Raw genomic sequence first — 23,713 nt, 5'->3', positions numbered from 1 at the left:
GCGGAGCGGCTGGGCCCGTGAGCCATGGCCGCTGAGCCTGCGCGTCCGGAGCCTGTGCTCAGCAACGGGAGAGGCCACAACAGTGAGAGGCCCGCGTACTGCAAAAAATAATAATAATACAGTCGTATCTTACGATAATATTTCTGGAAAGGATACCTAATTCATTAAAAACGTGTAACAATTATTTATCAAGTCCATGTTGCTGCCGTAAATATGCAAAAGGTTTGAGCTTGCGGAGTGCTTACAATTTGAAAAGGGTGAAGGAAACAATATTTTCTAAAAATACACAGAAGTGTTTTGCTTCTCCAGACAACAGAACATATTGGTGTCTCGTAAGGCAAAAGGTGTGTTTTCATTAAGGTATGTGTTTTAAGTAGACCAAAACATAACTTCCAAATACAGACATACTTCCCTTTATTATTGAGTTTTTTAAATACTTTTGCTCACTTCTGTGTCTCTGTGTCACATTTTGGTAATTTTCACAGTATTTTCAACTTTTTTATTATTATTGTATTTGTTATGGTGATCTGTGACTTTTGATGTTACTACCACCACTTGCTGAAGGCTCACATGATGGTTAGCCTTTTTTAGCACTAAAGTATTTTTAAATCAAGGTATGTACATGGGTTTTTTAGACAACGCTATTGCACACTTAATAGGATACGGTATAGTGTACACATAATTTTTATATGCCCTGGGAAACCAAAAAACTCCTGTAACTTGCTTTATTGCAATATTAGCTTTATTGGGATGGTCTGGAACCAAACCCACAGTAGCTGGGAAGTACGCTTACAGGGTTGTTTTTTTTCAAACTGTCTTAGTGGTAGCTGAAATGGACAAAAATACTAATTTCTTTCGGTCATTATTGGTTATGGACCAACAGTGGTTTCTCAAGGTTAGGTAATGGCAAATGCAATTCAAGCCTAAGTATTTAAAGATGAATTGACTTGGCTCGCTGCCCCTTAGCAGTTTAGGTGAAATTACCTGCTGTGTACCTTTCTGAAATTACTGTCTCTGAACTACGAGGGCCCAGCTGTGTTCATTCTGGTTGGATATGCAATGCGTGTTTGCATGAGGGAGACGGGAAGGAAGCTGTATTGAGCGCCTCATATGGGCCAAGGACCAGATGGAGCAGTTCCTGAAATAATCTTACAGGGTGGGTGTGATTATCCCCATTTTAAGAGGAGACTGGAAAAGGTTAAATGCCTGCCATAAACGGGCGGGGCCAGGAGGAACATGGGCTTCAGACTCTAAACCTATGCTCTTTCCACGGGACCACACTGGCTACCGCAAACACAAACCTAGGGAAAAGTATTAAATAAACAAAGTATGTACAAAATAGATAACTAATGAGAATGTGCTGTATAGCACAGGGAACTCTGCTTCACTTTGCTGTACAGTAGAAACTAGGACAACATTGTAAAACAACTATATCCCAATAAAAAAAATTAAGTGAACAAACTTAATGCTGGGTAGTCTGCAGTGAGATGTCAAAAGATCAAAGCTCATTCGGTAATTTAACAACTAGTCACAAATCATTTAGATTCAGAAGAATAAACTGGAGGTTATTTGCATGGGCTGGAGGCACAGTGAATACTTAACAAGTATTAAAAGATACTTTTCAGAAAGAGATAGTCATGACTCTCATACAGATTGAAAAATAAACACATGTTAAAGGTTTTATTAACTCATTAATGAGGAAACTGGTAAGGCTGTTAGAACCAGATCAAAGGAGAATCCAAAGAATTGGTAACATTTATAGATCAGGAATGTTGAAATGGAGGTAAAACTGGTTTTCCATGGAGGTGAGGGGAAGACTCTACCTTCCTTGGACAGAACTCATTTTCAAGTCTACAGACGAGTTATTTCACATTGCCTATGAGTTACTACAGTTACTGTGCAGAGTTGCAAAATAGCTCAGACAATGCCTAGTTTTTCCTTGAAGCACTTTTTCCCCCCACCTCCACCCCACCCTGTGCCTTTGACTAGTTACCACACTGCATTTCAGTGGTTGGATGTGATGGGGTGACTTTGCCAGGGTGATGGTTTGATGGGCATATTCCTCCAGCTGCACCTAAGACCAGATTGATCTAAGCATAGACATACAGAGAATAAACAATCTGGGAGGGGATGATTAATTCCTCAGCATATGTTTCGTGCAAGTAAAAAAAAGTGCCACATATGATAAAATGGAATTCGAAGGGTATAGTTTAAAGGTCACCTGTATCTACTCTTGCTGTGGTTTTGACCAAAAGCAGAATTATTCGAGCCTGCATATTGAATATCTGGACCTAATTACCTTTCAAAGTTGTGTGGAGTTTTGAAGTTGTGTGTGTGCTTCATTTCAGTGATGATTCCATGGTTTTGGTTTCACTTTGGTTTGGTTTGGGGGAAGGGGGGTACCTGAAGGATTATGAGTGGGTGGTGAGTGATATAGGGCTACTTCATAGTTTCCTTAGATTCTAAGTCCCTTCATACAAAATTCTAGAGAGACTAAATTAGATTACTTTAGTAATAGCACTCAGAGGGAAGTGTTTTGTTATTTTTACCTCCCTAATCATCTGTGTTTTAGAGAGATCTGAATCTCTTTGTTTTATTCAATGGCATTCTAAAGAGGGTGGCTACGGAAGAGGGTGGGTTCCAGAGTATGAAGCCATCAGAAGGGGGGTGAGGTTTGGTGCATATAAAGCCATTGCTCCTGACAGCTCCATTCTGAAGGAGGAGGGCTTGAAACGCCAATGAAAGGAAGGGGCATGTGACAGGGACTCACAGCGGCTGGCAGCAGGAAGGAGCCCAGGCTGGATCTGAAGGCAGGAAACTGGACTAGGTTCAGGGCACAGAAGGAACAGGTAACTCTGATTCTCTCTGTATTATTTTGAAGGATGTTATATGTGCCCAGACTTACAAAGTTTGTTGGCCTGTCCTAGATTTGATTTATGGGTACTGTTTCCATTCTAATATTCTAGGACAGACCCAGTTTCAAAGATGATATTCTTTTTTTCGGATTAAATAGAGGCCTTGCCCCGATGTAGAATTTGGAAAAACCTTAGTTTTTGCACCAATAAGAAAAGTCCAGGGCTTTGGGGAGTCCTACACAGTAAAATGCTCTGATGGGGGGGAAGGAGGTGTATTTCTTTTAACTGAGGTATAATGCATACACAATATAAAGTATAGATTTTAAGTTTGAGTGTTTATAATTGTTTATAATTGTATACACCCATGTAACTATAGCTTATCAAGATATAGGATATTTCATCAACCCCAGAAAATTCCCTCATGCCCCTTTACAGACAGTTCCCACCCCACCTGCCCCCAGAGGTGACCACTGTTCTGATTTCTCTCACTGGTAGAGTCATATAAGGGTGTTCTTTTTGTGTCTGGATTCTTTTTAGGCAGCATAATATTTGAGATTTATTTTGTTTTATTCCATGTATCAATGATTCGTTCTTTTTTTTTCGAATTATCTTTATTGAGGTATAGTTTACTTGGGTATAATAAAATGTACATAAAATGCAAATGAATTTTGACAAATGTAAGTTTGTAATCGCCGCTACAATCAAGATATAGAGCATTTTCATCACTCCAGAAAGTTCCCTTGTATTCCACTGCAGTCAGTCCCTCCCTTATCATCTCCTACCCCAGGCAACCACTGATCCAATTTCTACCACTACACATTAGTTTTGCTTGTTTTAGGACTTTATATGTATTAATGGAATCGTACAGTTTTAAGTCTTGATTCTTTGGGACAGCATAATGTTTTCCACATTCAACCAAATTTTTGCAATAGTTCATTCCTTTCTATTGCTGATTAAATCAGTATTGGTTGCTTAAATATACGGCATTGTTTATTCATTCGCCTTTTAATGGACATTTCAGTTGCTTCCCTTTTTTTTTCTTTTGCTATTATGAATACTTGAACTTTCTTGTATAGATTGCCAAAAGGTTTTCCAAAGAGTTGGTACCGTTTCACATTCTCACAAGCTATGTGTACAAACCCAGTCGCTCTAAATCTTTGTGAACGTTTGGTATGCTAGTGTTTTTGTACTTAGACCTTCTAGTGGTTGGGAAGTGTTCTCTGTGGTTTTTCTTTCCAGTTTCTTAATGGTATCTCTTGAAGAGTAAATATGGGTTTTTTGATGAAATTCAGTTTACCACTCTTTTTCTTTTAAGTTGTGTCCTTGCTGTCACTGCAATGAAATATTTGCCAGCCCTTAGGTCACAAAGATATGTTTTCTTCTAGATGGTACTCTATGATACTAGAGTTTATGATGTCAAATTAGTTTTTCTGCAGAGAGTGAGATAGCGAGAAATAAAATGCATTTTAAATACGATGAAGTCACAGCTAAAATGCAGTAGCTCACTAGAAACTGGTGCAATCACCCTCCAACCCTGATTTTGCAGCAGAGAACAGTAATTAAGCGATTCCCTGGAGTCACTTCCCTTCCTCCAGCACTGCCTTGCCTTGACTTAAGCAGACTGCAGCTCTTTGATCTGGATGTTTTACTCAAAATCATATTTTCTTCTATTTTAGTAGTACGTAGATTAAAAAGCATAATTAGTTGTTATACGCAATCGGCAAAAAGCGAATGTTTCAGTTTTCGGTGATTAAATTTTTGATTTGCTTCGAGCTGGTGAGAATTGGCCTGGCAGTGTTGAAAACTTAAAAGGGGAGCTTGAGCTTTTTGGAAAATGTAACAAATATTGGTTCTACCTCTGTTTTTACAAAAGCTTTGGGCCTTGGGGAGTGAAACCTTTTGCAAACGTCATCTGCTTGCCCCGCTGCCCAAGCCCTTTGGAATTTAGAGGCTGTGAGAGTCATAACTATTTTAAATTATCAGTCTCTTGCTCTGTTATTTGAGATAGGTGTTTTGACTACAGTGAAGGTTCTGAAAATTATGCCAGCCCACTTGTCAGGTGCTGGTCATCTTGTCAAGCACCCTCTCCGAGATGAATGGAATGATTAGTAAGGAGGGGTGGATAGGAACTGAGTGGTGACTGAGGCTTCTAGATAGTTTCCTTCAAAATTATTAGCATCTCAGTGAGTTCTGGCAGCATCTTCTAAACAAGCATGGAAGAGGATATGATGAAATGATTCCTTTCTGCTGACCTAGGAGTCCCTTAGACTCCAGGCCCTCTGCTGTGGGAATCATTGCAAAACCGGTTTGGGGGAAGGTCTTTGCTCTAATCAGGTCACCTTAACCCCTGCCTCAGGGAGCCCTGCAGCTCTGAAAACTTTGGCTCTGGGAGCAGAATTCCATCTTCTGGGAGTGGGTGGGGGGATGTGATCAACTAAGGTGCTTTTTTGCTAGGAAATCCACCAGATCCCAGAGCCGGGAAGCCTACTGGTGTGCGTCAATTTCCACAGTTCTTGCTTTTTAATAGCTCCCTGTCCTAGGCCACTGGAAATATGTATTTAGAAATTTGTGGCCATAAGAATTTTTATGTATATATACACAGCCTATGGATTAGGAAATAGGACACTTGTCCATGCCTGAAATTTAGATGAAGTCCAAGTTGTCATAGGCCCAATATGGGTCCCTGTGGTATACAGGAGTAATACATGAAAATTTTTATGTGCACAAACATGGAAAAGGTTTATTTCACACAATGAGTCTACAAGTTAAGACTAACTGAAGGACATACAGCAAAGTGGAGGGCTCTGGACTCCCTGGTAGAGGAACCAGGAAATGTGCATTCTAGGTTAACCTTGAAACTCACTCAAAGTGGGATCCTGGCAACAAAGTCAATATTTTTGTTTGCTTTCCATTTAAAAAAAAGTTTTATATTCCCCATACCATAGAATTATAATGACAAGTGCACTTCTTTTGCAGTCAATATGAGAAAAATGGGAGTTTCAGGGATGATATTATAAATTAGGGAAACACTTAGGATTATTCCTAAAGCTACACACATTCATATAGAAAAGAGTGTTGGCCTGAAACCAGTTGGAAAGATCTAAGGATGTGATTAAAGACCAAAAGAAATGGAAAAAGTCAACAACATAGTAATTATTGGAATAAAAGAGGAGAGGAAAAATTGAACTCTGATACCAAGACACTAAAAACAGGTAAGAGTTTGCATAGAAAGAAAGTTTTCCAAGGCAGATGGAAACAACCAGCCCAACCTGATCATAGTCGAAAGTAAATCTTAATTTTTTTAGGAGATGAAGAAAAGTCTCTGAGCACCTCAGAATGAAGTCAGATTAGAAGGGGATAGTTATGTTATGTTACTGTCTCCACATACCCTGAAGAAAGGGAAGCAGCAGTAGAAATGTGGGACCTTCTAGGACTAGATCCAAATTAGAGATTGAGAGATGCTGAAGACTTAACAGTAGAATATGAAGGATCCCTGGCGGGACGGCTGTGGATTTATCAAGAAAAAAAATCATTATCCCCCTGCCAGCAAACAGGGAGAGGAACACATAGATCCCAAAGTAATTTAGGTGGGTCGCTTCCCATCGCAAAGGTGTTGGTGGTCTTTGGGGTTCGTTCCAGGTCACATGGGCTGGCTGGTCCCCCCAGTGGTGCACATGGCAGTGTACGCCCAGGGTCCGTGTGATGTGCCCGCCTCCTGGGTGTGCAGATAGCACAGCTGGGTCTGGCCTGCGGGGTAGGAGGAGCAGGGAGATGCAGCAACCTGCCTGGGGCCACCATGGCTCAGGAGTGGCGCAGAGGCTAAAGCTTAGGGCTCACCTGCTCCATCTGCTGTGTCAGAGGGAGTTCACCCTCTGAAGAGCGCTCCAGGGCATCCCAGGCCACCAAGGAAGTCTCTATGGTAGATGTAGCGGCTCCAAATCTCTGCTGATTCATACAGCCTCTCATGTTACTTGCGCCGGTTTCATTGTAGATTTCGGCTTCATTGTAGATTTCGAGTCACGGTAGCCAGATAGGCTGACTTTTGTTTGGAGACTGTCCTTTTTTTTTTTTTTTTTTTTTCTCCTTTAACCTATTGCCCTCACAGTGTCCTTGTACCTTTTTTAAAACAGTGATGGAGCATGTGAGTAATAATGTGAGAATTACTGCCACAGGAGCAACTTTGGAAAGGATTCTCTTATTTGGAAAATGCAGAAGGGGGAAAGAAAAACATCTTCTTTCAAAAGTGCCAACTCAGAAAATCAACCTGATTCATGTCCTCAGGTTAGATTCAATGAAGCAAAGGGAAGCTTAGAGTACTCTTTAGGAGGAGGATAATTTTATGGGGTTCAAGTGGAATGATAAGTGATAAAGTAGCAAAAAAAACAGCCTGTTCCAGAATGGTGCGTTGCCCTGAAAGATGTGGTGCATCCAGATAGAATAGGTGTTCTATGATGACGTAAACAGGTGTGCTTATGAGGGATGTCATTCAATATTTAGTCTTATTCTTTCCTCTGAAACTTCTAACCCAGTGGCTGTATCCACAGTAATATAATGTACAGTGTGGTCATAAATATATACAGTTGACCCTTGAACAACATGGTTTTGAGTTGCACAGGTCTGCTTATTTACAGACTTTTTTCAATAGTAAATACTTCAGTCGTACCCAAGCTCGTTGGTTGAATCCGCGGATCCAGAATCATGGATAGGGTGAAACTGCGGACACAGAAGGCCAACCCTAAGTTATATTTGGATTTTAGTACCCAAGCTGGTTCGTTGAATCCGCGGATCCAGAATCATGGATAGGGTGAAACTGCGGACACAGAAGGCCAACCCTAAGTTATATTTGGATTTTCAATGGCGAGGAAAGTAGGCACCCCTAACCCCCCGTGGTTCAAGGGTCAACTGTATTGATATATTCCAAAGAGAAGTTTTGGAAAAAACAGGCATACTCTGCAGTGCGCTTTGATATTTAATGTTTTCTGAAACATTTTTTTTAATCCTGTTGGCAACCCACTAAAATTTTTTGATACTGACAATCTGAAAAACACTATTCTAAAATAAATTTGAATTGGAATTTTGAGGCACTCTCAACACAGTGTAAGAGGAAAGATTACTGAACTTGTAATTAGAAAAACTGAGTCCAAGTTCAGGTTTTAATGTTGGTTAAATGTGAAAACCGGCACAAATCTTATTGCCTCTGGCCCTCAGTTTCCTTATATATAAAACAAGGACAATACTACCTCCTCTATCTGCTTCACAAAATTGTCAAAGAAAAATTAAAATAATTTGCAGCCATTGTGGAAAACAGTATAAAGATTCCTTAAAAACTAAAAATAGAGCTACCACATGATCCAGCAATTTCACTCCTGGGTATATATCCGGAAAAAATGAAAACGCTAATTCGAAATGACACCTGCATCTCAGTGTTCATAGCAGCACTATTTATAACAGCCAAGACATGGAAGCAACCCAAGTATCCAGCAACAGACAATTGGATTAAGAAGATGTGGTATGGGACTTCCCTGGTGGCACAGTGGTTAAGAACCCACCTGCCAATGAAGGGGATACTTGTTCAAGCCCTGGTCCGGGAAGATCCAACATGCCACGGAGCAACTAAGTCCGTGTGCCACAACTACTGAGCCTGCTCTCTAGAGCCCGCGAGCCACATCTAATGAGCCCGCGTGCCACAACTACCGAAGCCCACACGCCTAGAGCCCGTGCTCCGCAACAAGAGAGGCCACTGCAATGATAAGCCCATGCACCGCAACGAAGAGTAGCTCCCCCCCGCCTTGCTACAACTAGAGAAAGCCCGCGTGCAGCAACGAAGACCCAATGCAGCCAGAAAGGAAGGAAGGAAGGAAGGAAGGAAGGATAAGTTAACGTGTTAAAAAAAAAAAGATGTGGTATGTATATACACAATGGAATATTACTCAGAATGAAATACTACCATTTGCAGCAACATGGATGGACCTAGAGAATATTATGCGTAGTGAAATAAATCAGACAGAGTAAGACAAATACTATATGATATCACGTATATGTGTAATCTAAAAAATAATAGAAATGAATGTATATACAAAACAAGAACACCCTCGGACATAGAAAACAAGCTTGTTTTTACCCAAAGAGAGAGGGAAGGCGAAAGGGACAAATTAGGAGTATGGGATTAACAAACTACTGTACGTAAAACAGATAAGCATCAAGGACCTACCGTACAGCACAGGGAACTGTTTTCAATATCTTGTAATTACCTATAATGGAAAAGAATCTGAAAAAAAAAAAATATATATATATATATATAAACTTAATCACTTTGTTGTACACCTGAAACTAACACAATATTGTAAATCAACTGTACTTCAATTTAAAATTTTAAAATAATTTTCCAAATGTAAAAATTGTTGAAAGAAATTGCATAAGTAATTTGAATATCATAGCCATAGTCATGATGACCGAAGGAGCAGCATCTCCTCAATAAGATAAAAACAAAAGATGATAACTAGTACTTCCAAGCATTGTGAGGCCAGTAGCCTCAGGCTTCTCCAGTAAGAGGGAGAGAGGATTTGGGCAGGACCCAGGTTGTTCAGTTGGAATCCTAGAGCCCATATTGACAGCGCTTTTTGGGGTAGCTGGCAAGGAAATGAGAAGAAGAAAACGTCGAGATGGTGGGCATGGTGCCTCTACCCCTCAGAGAAAAGTAAGATGTAAACTTGGAGCCAACAGACCCAACCCTGAACTCAGCTTTAACCATTTTTAGCTGAGTGGCCATGAGCTCTGGGGAGGTTCAGTTCCCATGTCTGAGAAATTGGGGGCCATATATATATATATATATATATATATATAATCTATAATATAGTTGCTTTATATAATTATTTGTCTCTAAGCCTTAGAACAATCCTAATTTTATGTAAATTATATATATAATATATTGTATACAGATCTTCCTTGACTTAAACAAGGGTTAGGGTTAGGCCCCAATAAACCCATCGGAACTTGAAAATATCCTAAGTCAACAATACATTTAATGCACCTAACCTACCAAACATCATAGCTTAGCCTCACCTACCTTAAACGTGCTCAGAACACTTACCTGAGTCTACAGTTGGGCAAATCATCTACTACAAAGCCTGTTTTATACTAAAGTGTTGAATGTCTCATGTAATGTATGGAATAGGGTCCTGAAAGGGAAAGACAGGGTGCTTGTTAGGGTCCAGAAAGGTGGTAAGTGTGTCGGCTGTTCACCCCGATAGCCTGGCTGAGTGGAGGCTGCCGCTGCCTAGCATGGAGAGAGGGGCTGGGGCAGACCACGTGTCACTAACCTGGGAAAGGATCAGAATTCAGAGTGCAAAGTGCACGGTCTACTGAAGGCATGTCACTTTCGCACCATCACAGAGTCAAAATATCCTAAGTTGAGCCATTGATAAGTTGGGCATTACTGTACTATATCATATATAATTATAATTAATTATATATCATATTATATATAAATATATTGTATTTTATATGTAATATGTAAATATATAAAAATATATTTTATGTAACATATAAACTATATTATATATAACATAAATATATAAATTTATAAATTTAATAATATATAAATTATATTTATATATAATATAAACATATTATAAATATATAATTTGATATAACATAAATATATAATAAAATATATTAACATTCTATTATAATTTAACATACTATATATAAATGTATAAAATGTATAATAAAAATATGTATACATATCTAAATATATATTAATCGCTGTGGTAACTGAAGGAGCCAGAGCCATGGTGCTTTGTTCAGGGCTGAACACAGACACTGTCGGATAAGCAGTTCCGGTTGGATGGGACAGAACAGGTCACAGACAGAGTGCTGTGTGCATGGCAAGGGGACAGTGGGCGGGCCAGGATTGGAGAGTCTTATCCGAAACGTCGGAATCCCCTGAGGATTCTTCCACCCGTCCTGGACTCTCCAGGGCCTAGAGGTCCATCAGAGAATTTGGGGGTAATAGGTGTATGTGTAGGTGTGGGAAGGCTCCCTGGATGATTTCCTCCACTTCCCCACCACACTGTGGCGTGGAGCTGCTCAGCCCAGTGCATGGATAAGGGAGGAGGGGTTCTCGGGCCTCTGGCATCAGACTCACCCAGCGCCTATAAATGCAGATGCCTAGGCCTCACCGTGCCTACTGAATCACACTTTAGGGCTGGAGTCCCGGAAGCCGTACTCTCACCAAACCCCCGGTGACGATGATGCGAGTCAAGTTCACAGTCGTAGTAACCGGCCAGGGTTGAGAAGGGCTGTGCAGTGAGGCAAGCGCTTGACGAGGAGACCCTGGGTAGGGGGCGGGGGTGGGAGAAGAGCAGCCAGACATCAGCAGCCGAGAGTCTCAGAGTCTCCCAGGGGGCAGCAGGCAGCGGGCGGGGACAGGGGCCGTGGCCCTGGAGGCTGAAGAATCGCCACCAGGTGAGACAGGGTCTCTGAAAGGGCCTAGGAGCTCCTGCTGCAGCTAAAGCAGGAGACCCCAGCTGCTGTACGCAGCCCTCCTCGGTTAAAGGACTGCTGCTCGTGTTGGCTTAGATGCCTTCTCTCATTTTCTCTGGCAGAAAAACTAGCTTTGGAGCATGTGTCTGTTTCTGTGGGAAGGGGCTGGAAAAGGAGGAGGGAAGGAAGCCCAGCATCCTCGGGCTCACGCATGACCCCCCCACCCAGGTGTTTCTCCGTTGTTTTCAGCTAAAACCAGACACCCTCCCTCATTTTCTCCTCATTAAGTCCGAATCACTATGGGGCCTGCCACATGGAGAGAGCCGAGGGAGGGAAAATGACATGTTTGAGCAGCTCTGTGCCCAGCAAGGCGCCAAGTCCCTTCCAGGTATCAAAGCCCTTGGTACCCCCAAAAAACCCACACATGCAGGTAACACCGTTATCCCACTTTACAGACGAGCAGCTGAATGCCAGGTGCTTGTACAGTTGAAAACCTCCTTGGCCTTTACCTGCTGCTACTAGGAAGGGCCCTCAGGAAATCCAGACAGAGCTTTCCTGCTTCTCAGAGGTTCATCCCCTTCCTTCTACGAGACTTACTGTGTGGAGAGCTCTTCTAGGCACAGGGATAGAGCAATGACCCAAACAGACAAAAGGCTCTGCCCTCCTGCTTACATATACTGTCTTTCTCTGCTTGAGCTTCCCAACTAAATCCAATGGGGTAGCACTATTAGAACAGGTCTGTCTATGGCCCTGGCACGCTGAACGCACCCCATCTCACCTGATGTCGGAAGCTAAGCGGGGTCGGGCCTGGTTGATATCAATACTTGGATGGGAGGACAGTTATCAGATGGAAAGACAGATGATCCAGGGGTCTCTTAGCAGCCCAGGGACCACGGGCATAGTCCTAGGTCTCTGAGATGCACAGAGAGGGCAACGACTTGTGGAGTGAGTGCACAATCCATGGTCAGCAGGTGGAGAGAATGTTCTAGATGTAGAGTCAGCAGATGTCACCCCATTAAGACCACCCTTTGAAAGATGGCCAAGCCTCAGTAATTGCCTACCCAGGATAGCCCTTTCTATAAGAACATTACTCACAAAGCCTGGTAGCAACTCAGGAAGAAGATAAATCCCGTGCATTGGAGGCTGAGGCAGGAGGTGGAGGACCGTCAAATCCAATATGCTCTTGGCAAGAAGTTCACATCGTCACGTTGCTCACATTGTTGTAATCCACGTCCACGTCCATATCCTTCCCCTGCTCTCTGTGCAGCCTCATCAAGGGTTTTGTCGACAGACACAAACTTATTTAACTTAAGAGAGGAACGACGCAGCTGTCTGGGAGCACCTTGTGAATGGGTCGGGTGGGTGGCAGGCCGGTGGCGTGACTCAGCAGGACCCCCACCTCCTCAGCCCCTAGCAGAGTTCCCACCCCACCCAGGTGACTTGCTCTTCTGGAGCAAGTCATCTCCCCTCTCTCTGGCCCACTTTCAACCTGTAATTGCCCCTGGAAGCTCTGGGTATGTAGCCATACTCTTCAGCATGAATGTGTTCATAAAAACACTTCCCTCACTGTGGGGAGAGGATGTCATTAGGTTCGTAACAGCAGCCAAGGTGGAAGGCCACCAGAATGAGGTCAAGTGGAACAGGTGACAGGACCCTGGAGCTGGGAACCAGGAAGACCTGGATTCAAATCTTGACCATGTGGTTTGAAGCCACTTGTTGGACATCTTGGATCGCCCATATCCTCTCCTGGGAATTTGGGAAATTATTGTGTGTTATAGTTATTATGAGGATTTAGTTAGATTAGCTACAGAAAAGCATCATACAGCAGGTTAGTTTCTTTCCTAGGACTTATCTCAGAGAACTTAACCACGCCCAAGACCACCAAAAAATGTGTCCCCTTTGCAAAGTAAAGCTTGATCCAAAATATGAAGACATGAGAGTGAGTTTTCCCATTGCACGTTGTAATCCACATGAAAAAGCAAGATGTTTTCAAACGTGGCCACCATAAAATAAGGGCTTTGTTGTTCTTGTTTTTCTGTGCAGTGATAAATGAGATCCTCTACTGGAGTTTTTGTCTGAAATTTGAAGTTCAAGCAATTTTATTTCTGGGTTAGGAAAAAAGTCTGAACTGTTAATGAGCTACCTGCCCCACTGAGTGGTGTGAAACTTCAGACTTAGAGATGAGATGGACCCAGTCAAAAAGAAAAGCAGAATAACAGTCTAAGACGTGACACCTTCTATTTCCAACCCAGAGTTAGCACCAGGATGGAAAAGGGGGGAAATATGGAAAAGATGGCAAGTCAGAGCTTTATCCAGTTTAATTTTTTAACTGAAGAATTATAAATCCTCAGATCATAGACACCTAACAGAAATAACTTGGAGGTCTATTATGCGTCAAGCGCAATACTAAGCAAGGGAGAGTCTGATGGAGGGAAAAGGTGTAAATAAATACATTCAGTGTATTAAGATTTCTGAGTCAGAAGTTTCCGTGCAAAATAAAATATGCAGACAGAAGAAGCCTTGACCAACTCAGTCTGTGTTCCCTTGGTTTTGACCTCCTAGGAGGTCATGTCCAGACAGACCTCGTTTTATTGCACGTGACTTTATTGCCCTTCACAGATACTGCAGTTTTTACAAATTGAACGTTTATGGCAACACTGCCTGGAGCAAATCTATCAACACCACTTTTTCAACAGCATTTGCTCACTTCGCGTCTCTGTGTCACATTTCAGTAATTCTCACAATGTTTCAAACTCTTTCATTTTTATTATGTTTGTCATGGTGACCTGTGACTAGTGATCTTGGATGTTAACATTGTAAGAAGATTGCGAGTCTCTGAAGGCTTAAACGACGGTTAGCATTTTTTAGCAATAAAGTATTTTTTAATGAAGGTACGCACATAGCTTTGTTAGACATGATGCTGTTTCACGCTTAATAGACTACAGTACTGTGTAAACATAATTTTCATATGCAGTGGGAAACCAAAAAAAAAATGTGTGCTATTTGCTTTATTGTAATATTTGCTTTGTCGCACTGGTCTGGACCCAAACCGGCAGTGACTCTGAGGTATGCCTGTACACCAGTAATTCACTAGCCAATGTTTTACTTACTTTTAAACATCCACTGGCCCATTGTTTACCAATTATTAGTAGCTACTTATTACCACGTTTATGACGGAGAGCACTAAAGGAGTGGGACTCTTCCCCCGTCAACAATGAGTAAGAAGGTTCTTGGCAAAGGAGGGTTGGCTGATTCTCCTAAGGAATATTTGAAAGCATTTATTCATCACTCACCTTTGCAGGTCAGCTTCAGATGGATGAAACTTTGTCCTTTCATTAAACATTTAGAAATGAGCTTTTCATGACAGCCAGGATGCCAGAAAGAATAAACATCAGTTAATTTTTGTTTTGTTTCCATTTGATCAGCCATGAGTTGTTTCCAAACTTCAGCGAGCCATTCCTGGATTTATCCCACTGTGATCCTCTGCCTGTTTGGATTTTTCTCCATGATGAGACCCTCAGAACCCTTCCTTATGCTGTATTTATCTGGGCCAGATAAAAACCTGACCAGTGAAGAGGTGAGTTAATATGCATACATATCTTGATGTGGTTCAATCTTACAGGACTCGAACAAGGATCTAGAGTGAGGTTTTCATTCAACTGGAAATAAGCTTAACACGCTGACCTCAATGAACCCCATCTTCATAGTATGTGTTACTTTATAGAGCTGTTCAAATACTCTTTCCTCCTCACACGTGCAAAAATGGGAAACCAAAACACACTGCATGTCTAATAAATATTTTCACTTTTGTAGACTTCTAACATTAGGCTTAATGCGTGGGCACATGTCAAGTCTTCATTGATTCTGTTATACTAATCCTAAAATAAAATCAATGCCAGGCACAGGATCTAGTCCTAATAAACTTTTAGCCTGCTGGGGTATAAGCAGAATCTGTTTAAAAATTGTAGCATTTCTTTAGGACACTAACTCACGTTTTGAAAACCTATTTATCAGCAGGTGAGACATTAACAGCTTTATCTTCCCCAGAAGTCCCAATTCTCTTACTCAAAGGATCCACCTCTTTTTTTTTTTTTTTTATGACGAGTGCAACAAGAAAGTGCACTGACCCAGTCGGAGAATTACCCTGGGCTGGTTTTATAGTCTCCAGCCATAGATAAGAAAACACTGTAGAGTGGGTGGCTTCACCTGAAAGGCTCACTGATGCTGCTTTATTTGGTGATAAGGTGGTATGGATGGAAGGGCAAGCTTATTCTGCTGTAGCGTAAAATCACTTAGGGGCAAGTCTGTTTCAGAGTTTCCCAGATGGAAGCATGTCACTATTAAGACAAAGCAAACAACAGATAGACATCCAGAATCAACCAGTGAGCCCCAGGGGTCTGCTTCCTTGACCACTATGGACCAGCTGGACCTCAAAGGTGCAGCCCAGTTACATTAGCCTTTCAAATCACTGAACTTCCCCCTGTCATTGAAACAAGAATCCACTGAGGTTGCTGGGGAAAGCAGGGGGCCACAGAACAAAGTCTAATGCAGCTGACCTGTACCTGTACCCACCATGCCCCAAAGATCAACAACTTCTTCAGTCCTTGCTGTGAATGAACCTTGAGGTGCCATGCATTTCTGACTAAATCCATGAGATGACCCATAGTAAACTGAGGCCAGAATTGAGTAAGCAGAGACAAATCAGTAGAATTGGAGGGAAACGGGGTTGGGAGCCCAGCAAATTTGGCCAGGAAGGAGATGAAATGCGTTGCTTGTTCCCACACCGTAATTCTGCAGGATGATTTACTCTGTGCTGTCTTCATGTGGGTGTTCATCCAGACTTGCAAGGGCTGAGATTTTTGTCATAACGGTGAATCGCATAAAGGTAAAGGTTGCTGGATTATTCTAACACTGTAGCTGCTTTATCTAGTGTTGATATCTCTGAACAAGAAGAGAATAGTATGTTTTGATAGCCTGAAAAACCCACAAGTGTCTGTTGAACAATTTTTAACTAATTTACAGGCACACCTCAGAGATATTGCAGGTTTGGTTCCAGACCGCCGCAATAAAGTGAACATTGCAATAAAGCAATCACACAATTTTTTTTTAATTTCCCAGTGCATAAAACAGTTATGTTTTCACTATACTGTAGTCTATTAAGTGTGCAATAGCATTATGTCTAAAAAAAGTATATACCTTAATTGAAAAATATTTTATTGCTAAAAAAACGCCAAAATAATTACAATAGTAACATCAGAGATTACTGATCATAGATCACCATGACAAATATAATAATAATGAAAAAGCTTGAAATATTGTAAGAATTACCAAAACGTGACAAAGACCTGAAGTGAGCAAATGCTGTTGGAAAAATGGTGTCAACAGACTTGCTCAATGCAGGTGGCCACAGACCTTTAATCTGTAAAAAACAAAACAAAACAAAACAAAACACGGTATCTGCAAAGCACAATAAAGCAAAACACAATAAAATGAGGTACGCCTGGGCTCTAGTGTACACACTATTATAAATTTAATATAGTTCAGATTGCACATTAAGCCAATATATTCTTCTACTGAGATGCATGTAAGTATACGAAGTGGGTTCTTTGGGGGGGTAGAGGGGAGCTCTCCTTTCCTACTGGTTTCCTTGAAAATCAGTTTTCTATTGTGCTTTCTCATAATATGAAGAATACCCTATTTGATTGGATGCAGAGTTTTGTATCGGGCAAGTGACATGTACCTTAGTAATACACAAACCTGAGAAAGGTAACCCTCCTCACTTCCTGGTGCTTCATGGTCACAGGATCCATTTTTCACCTCTGCAGATCACAAATGAGATCTTCCCCGTGTGGACATACTCATACCTGGTGCTGCTGTTCCCGGTGTTTATCCTCACCGATTATGTCCGCTACAAGCCAGTCATCATCCTACAAGGGATTAGCTTCATCATCACCTGGCTGCTGCTCTTGTTTGGCCAAGGAGTGAAGACCATGCAGGTTGTAGAGTTCTTCTATGGGATGGTCACTGCCACCGAGGTGGCCTACTATGCCTACATTTACAGCATGGTCAGCCCAGAGCACTATCAGAAAGTGAGTGGCTACTGCAGGAGTGCCACGCTGGTGGCCTACACGGCGGCCTCAGTGCTGGCCCAACTCTTGGTATCCCTGGCCAGCCTATCGTACTTTTACCTCAACGTCATATCCTTGGCCTCTGTCTCCATGGCCTTCCTTTTCTCACTTTTCCTACCAATGCCTAAGAAGAGCATGTTTTTTCATGCAAAACCCAGCAAAGAAGCTCCTCCAGAGCCACCAGGAAAGGATGCTGTCTTAGAGGAACCTCAAAAGGATCACGAACCAGCTGGACAAGAAGTATTCACTGTTTCAGGGAACCTGGATGATGGCCAGTGGAGCAGCCCAAAGCCAGAAAATGTAGCTTTGAGAGTTTTTGTGCAGTGGTTACAGGATTTGAAGGAGTGTTACTCCTCAAAACATCTTTTTTACTGGTCCCTATGGTGGGCTTTTTCCACAGCAGGCTTTAACCAGGTTTTGAACTATGTTCAAGTCCTGTGGGATTACAAGGCACCAGGCCACAGTTCTGTAATATATAATGGAGCAGTAGAAGCTATTGCAACCTTTGGAGGTAAGTAAACTTTGATCTTCCTTTGATGGGCCACCCCCCACTAAGTTCATTTCTCCAGTTGCTAAATTCTCCATGGTGGTAAATTAGGTCTGTTCAGAAGGCATAGTAATCTTTTCCAAGAATAGAAGGCAGTGGGGCAAAAACAGGGACATGACATTTCTATTTAATGTGTTGCAGTTACCGGTAACTCAAGAGCTCAGAATTCAGCACCAAGTGATTACATTCTAGCCAGATTCCTAAGATTCCATTTCATCATCAAGAAAAGTGTTAATAATGCCCCCTGTTCTTTCACGATTGTTTTTAATATCACAGAGAAAATAAGCATCCTGTATATAAACAAGGTGTTTTTATTATTTTAGAAAATGAACTGAACTATTAAGACTCCCAAATTATCACTGGAAGGGTTTTTGTTAATAAAGAATTTGATTTCGCTAGTGCCCATCTTTAGGCAATTCCAGGCTCTACACCACAAATTTTCAAAATTAGCTTTCTTATGAGATTTAAATCAGAAGTGGAAGATGTTATGTGAGTCAGGATTCTAATATCAGAGGGAAATGTGCCTTTGAAATTCCCTCTACAATAAATATTTATATCCTGGTTAATGGAAACTTAAATTCAACTAAGACTTTGAAGGTATTTTTCTAGGAAGTAGGAGATTTCCACACCCTCGTTTACATAAATTTTCAGAAACCTCATGTGGTGTCTGTTTTATTATTGTCTCCCTTTTGGGAGATTTCAGTTTAACTCCTGGAAACCAAGACTGTACTAGAGTTTTTTCACTGAAATTCTCTCTCCTACATTCCAAATTCTGGGATGAAAAGTAACTTTATTTCTTTTGCAGTGTGGTTCTTGCCTAGATCACATGTGGAAAAGTTAGTCAAATCTCAGTAATTTGAAACATAAATATCTCTCACTTTGTTAAAGAGAACTATAATTACTAACCCTAATTACTGTCAATTATTCAATCTCTTAAACTCTGTAAATTGTTCACCCAAAACCTCAAGTAAATTAAGCCAGATCTTGAAGGCATTGAGATGGAGATTAGAAGTAAGATTAAGAAAGATTAGTAATAAAGACTAAAACTTGCTACCTGATGCAACGTATCTGTTACCTATCACTGAGAAAAACAATAAAGAAAGGCAAATATGAACAGGCTAGGTGTACTGCCAGAGCAGTTGTCTCACCTTTATCTATCCCTGCCCTGAGCATGTTGCATTAAGTGACTGAGTTTATGTATCATTTCTCCCCACTCTGTGGGTGGTTAAGAACCTTTCTAGTCCCTCTGCATAGAACAGTGCTTGCCATGTAGTTGATGCTAATTAAAAGTGTGACAACTAAATGACTGAAAGGATAGAAATTAAAGAGAGTAGCCAAAGGAAAACATGCTTGAGAAATGGATAAATCCCCATTTAGGTGGATCACACTATTTTCACGAATTGGGAAAGCAATATGTTTATCTTTCAGAATTACCTGAGACCTGAGTTCTTAAGAGAGCATGTTGATGTTTCCCATGGGCAAAGTCAATATGTTGGATCTTCCTTAATGTTTCTTCTTTAGGGGCCCTGGCTGCCTTTGCAGTGGGTTATGTGAAAGTCAACTGGGATCTTCTGGGAGAGTTGGCTCTGGCCATCTTCTCGGTTGTCAATGCAGGCTCTCTATTTCTCATGCATTACACGACCAACATATGGGCATGCTATGCTGGCTATTTGTTATTCAAGACCGGCTATATGCTTCTTATCACTATAGCAGTGTAAGTATTACTAAGCATTTCTTCCCAGTCCTAAAACTAAACCATATTCTCTTTTCTGTATTCCTATAATTCTTTTGAGAACTTTGGAAGGATTTTAATCAATTGCAATATTAAATGTTGATTACTTCATATTAAATTAGGCACAATTTAGCCATCTTTTCATTTAATGGCTCACCGAATATTGCTAATATTAATCAGCAAGGAAAACAAGTTCTGTAAGTTCATAATCCAAGGCAATGATACATTGTCAGGTTGTGATTTTTACTTCAAACAGTTTGCCAATTTGCACGGTGTAATGCAATTTGATTTTGAATGATTAAGTTTAGATTACACCTCTGATTTCACTTGGTTGCTTGAGTAATTCCAGGCATATACTTTTGTATGAAACAAAATATTTTCAGCAAGATGGATACTGAAAAAAGTAGACGCAAAGATTACAAGAAACTATGAATCCCAGAGATCACTTTTTTAATGATTAAAAACATTTGGTTCTATATATAAGTGCAGAGAAAGCTGACTATAGGATATATGCTTTGGTATTAACCAAAAGAGATAAGAAACATTTGAATTTCAAATCACATGAAAGAAGTAGAGCCAAAAGCTTTATAGGGCTTCCCTGGTGGCGCAGTGGTTGAGAGTCCGCCTGCCGATGCAGGGGACGCGGGTTCGTGCCCCGGTCCGGGAGGATCCCGCGTGCCGCGGAGCGGCTGGGCCCGTGAGCCATGGCCGCTGAGCCTGTGCGTCCGGAGCCTGTGCTCCGCAAAGGGAGAGGCCACAACAGTGAGAGGCCCGCATAACAAAAAAAAAAAAAAAAAAAAAAAAAAAAAAGCTTTATAAAGTTTTGAGTTTTAGTGTGTGAAAAATGCTTGATAAGTAATTGACAAAACATGGAAATGTGGACCCTGAGAAAAGATCATGAAACAAAGGAAAGAGATGAAACTTGAGGCAAGTTCATTTTTTTCACCAAAGGGTATCTGTTTAATGTATCAAACACATGTGTCTTGAGTTTTTTTTAAGGCGAGTATTTTGTTAAGGTAGGATGACGTTGTTTCTTTTCACTTTAAGAATATTCAGAACCCAAAGCCTTTTATCTGCATTCCAAGGAAGAACTATAAATAACATATATCTGCCAGTCTTTCAAAAGTGCTTTGTAATAAGATTTCAAAATCTATATAATTATAGGGCTTCCCTGGTGGCGCAGTGGTTGAGAGTCCACCTGCCGATGCAGGGGACACGGGTTCGTGCCCTGGTCCAGGAGGATCCCATATGCCGCGGAGCGGCTGGGCCCGTGAGCCATGGCGGCTGAGCCTGCGTGTCCGGAGCCTGTGCTCCACAACGGGAGAAGCCACAACAGTGAGAGGCCCGCGTACCACAAGAAAAAAAAAAAAATCTATATAATTATAAAAAATAAGTTTCTTATGAGATTTAAATCAGAAGTGGAAGATGATTCCAATTCCAATTCCAATTCTGGCCTCAGTTTAATATGGATCATCTCAAAGGAAGAATATTTAGGTTTAATTTCTGGAACCATTAAATTGGATAGGAGGAATTTTGCCATATTTCCTTTAAGTATATTTTAATTCAGCCTTTAAGTATATATTTTTTCCTTGTTCTGCCCGTTTGTCTGTACTGGAGGAGATTTAGACAAAAAATGCTGTTAACAAGACACTGCTTTCTCTGCATTTTCTTTTAAAGATAAGAATCCCATGTATGTTCTCGTTAAAAATCTTATTCTATGTTGAATGACAGGTTTCAGATCGCAGTTAATCTGAGTGTGGAACGTTATGCCCTGGTGTTTGGAATCAACACCTTCATTGCCCTGGTGATTCAGACCATTATAACCGTGATCGTAGTAGATCAGGGAGGATTGGGGCTGCCAATCAGCATTCAGGTAAGCTGCAGTACTTGCATTTTCCTATTCACGCAGTTGGGGGGGATGTAGAATAACTTGGTCATCTCAAAGGGTTTTTTCAACCTTACCACTGGCAGTATTTAATTTCTTGAATTTCTTGGCTAGGCAAATTTTAAAATAAACCATGCCTTAGGACTTCCCTGGCAGTCCAGTGGTTAAGACTTCACCTTCCAATGCAGGGGGTGCAGGTTTGATCCCTGGTCAGGGAGATAAGACCCACATGCCTCGTGGCCAAAAAAAACAAAACATAAAACGGAAGCAATATTGTAACAAATTCAACAAAGACTGTAAAAATGGTCCACATCAAAAAAAAAAAAAAAAAAACTTAAAAAATAAAGTAAAATTAGCCATGCCTTTAACTATCAACTGTAAAACCAAGTAGGTTTTGAGCAGTAATCACTATAGGTTAGCATTTGCCCTAAAACCCCATCAGGTAACACTCTTGCCTTCATATCCCCCTTATGTCTTCTCTTTCCCCCGTGGTCCAGTACCACAATATACTAAGATGCAACTGGGAAGGGGTATGTGGCTGCAGAGTTCACTTCCCTTTTAAGTCTCTCAGAGTACTGAGAGACTTAAAATTAGTCCACTTTCACATTTTACACGTGGATCTGAAAAAAAGGGGATAAGGCAGGTAAAAAGTAACCTCAGTGTTGAAAATTCATTCCTGGAAACATTACATATAGCATTGCACTATCCTCCAAACACAGACACGTAAATCAGTGGGATTTAGAGTTTTTTTCACTGTTGGTGGCATGTGCTAGAATTTGAACCCAAGCAACCCTGACTCCATAGCCCACACTCTTAGTTACTGCATTGCTTACCCTTTCATGCCTGGTTCCTCTAAGAGGGGAAAAGAGAGTATTGTGCAAATCTAAAAGATCCATATTAAGATCCTGGTTCTCGGTTACCCCATAATCCAAGTAAATCAACAGCATCGCTATGTATTATCAATAACATAGATAGTCATATTTCATGTGTGTCTAATTAACTGTTTTTCTCTAGTTTTTAGTTTATGGGAGTTATTTTGCAGTCATTGCTGGCATTTTCCTAATGCGAAGCATATTCATTATCTACTCAACCAAATGCCGAAAGACGGTGCAGAGCTCTTCTACAAGTCAGAATCCATATGGGCCACACCCAGAAGAACCAAAGAACAACTAATGAACAAGGCTGTAACCTCTGTCAACCACTACAGCCTCTGAGCAAGGACTCTGCTGGTCACAAAGTCACGGAGTGCCATAAATTGACACACTTCACAAGTCTGGATTCCAGTGAACCTTTTCAAAGCCAGGAAAGCTCAGCTTTGGACCAGATATCTATGTACCCAGCTGAACTGGATGCAGCTGTTCAGGTATACCATCTCAATTAAACAGCCTATGTTGGGGAACCCCAGTGAATAGCAATGACTGGAAAATTCTGGTTTTGATTGCTTTCAAGGACGTGCAAGTGGCATGGAAACAAACCATGAGAAAACGCCAACCATCCTAGAGTTTGATATTCCTCATCTGTGAGCAGAAATACTAACTGAAGTGACCCTCTTGCTTGGCTTAGATATTTGTTTTATTTTACCCAAAACAGGCAACACAATGGATATTTTTTGTCACATGAGCCATTGTCCTTCTTCTTCCATTAAGTATATTTCTTTAAAACTTACAGTTCCTTGAGAGAATTGTAGGGCTTGGTCCCATTTCTAAGGAATCCTTTTCTCTTCTGATAACACAGTATTATTCACAAGCTATTATTTGATAATATCACCACTTAATTTTTTAATCATTATTCCTCACTTTGTGCTCTACTGAGCTTTGTCATTGAAACTCTACCTCAGGAATAACTCCAGACACTCCTGTGTGGCCACAGAATGACATTCATGCCAATTCCCAGTGGCCCCAGGAGAGGCAATGAGCTTTCTTCTATCATGACCCCAGACAAGTGTTTTAATGTCTTGTCAGTGTGATGTCTGCCTAAAACAGAAAACCTTAAGTAGAAATTTTCAGGGATTTCTATAAGTATTCATAAATAAGGAAACACTGATGGGGGGAAACACCTAATTTTTAGATGACAGAGATTGTG

General features: G+C 41.0%; 1 protein-coding gene across 1 annotated transcript in view; it reads left to right on the top strand.

Moving 5' to 3' along the window:
- Nucleotides 1–23,474, top strand: part of SLC19A3 (solute carrier family 19 member 3) — a 24,155-nt gene extending 681 nt beyond the window's left edge. Inside the window, exons 2-6 of the mRNA XM_024124468.2 lie at nucleotides 14,765–14,916; nucleotides 17,165–17,978; nucleotides 19,536–19,728; nucleotides 21,478–21,619; nucleotides 22,646–23,474. Of these exons, the coding sequence (XP_023980236.1) occupies nucleotides 14,767–14,916; nucleotides 17,165–17,978; nucleotides 19,536–19,728; nucleotides 21,478–21,619; nucleotides 22,646–22,804 (1,458 nt within the window). The 5' untranslated portion in view covers nucleotides 14,765–14,766 and the 3' untranslated portion in view covers nucleotides 22,805–23,474. The remainder of the gene's footprint in view (nucleotides 1–14,764; nucleotides 14,917–17,164; nucleotides 17,979–19,535; nucleotides 19,729–21,477; nucleotides 21,620–22,645) is intronic.
- Nucleotides 23,475–23,713: the final 239 nt, after the last annotated feature.

Source organism: Physeter macrocephalus, chromosome 2, assembly GCF_002837175.3.
Source record: "Physeter macrocephalus isolate SW-GA chromosome 2, ASM283717v5, whole genome shotgun sequence".
NCBI lineage: Eukaryota > Metazoa > Chordata > Mammalia > Artiodactyla > Physeteridae > Physeter > Physeter macrocephalus.
Note: the sequence above shows the minus strand (reverse complement) of the source record. Positions and strands in the feature narration are given on the sequence as shown.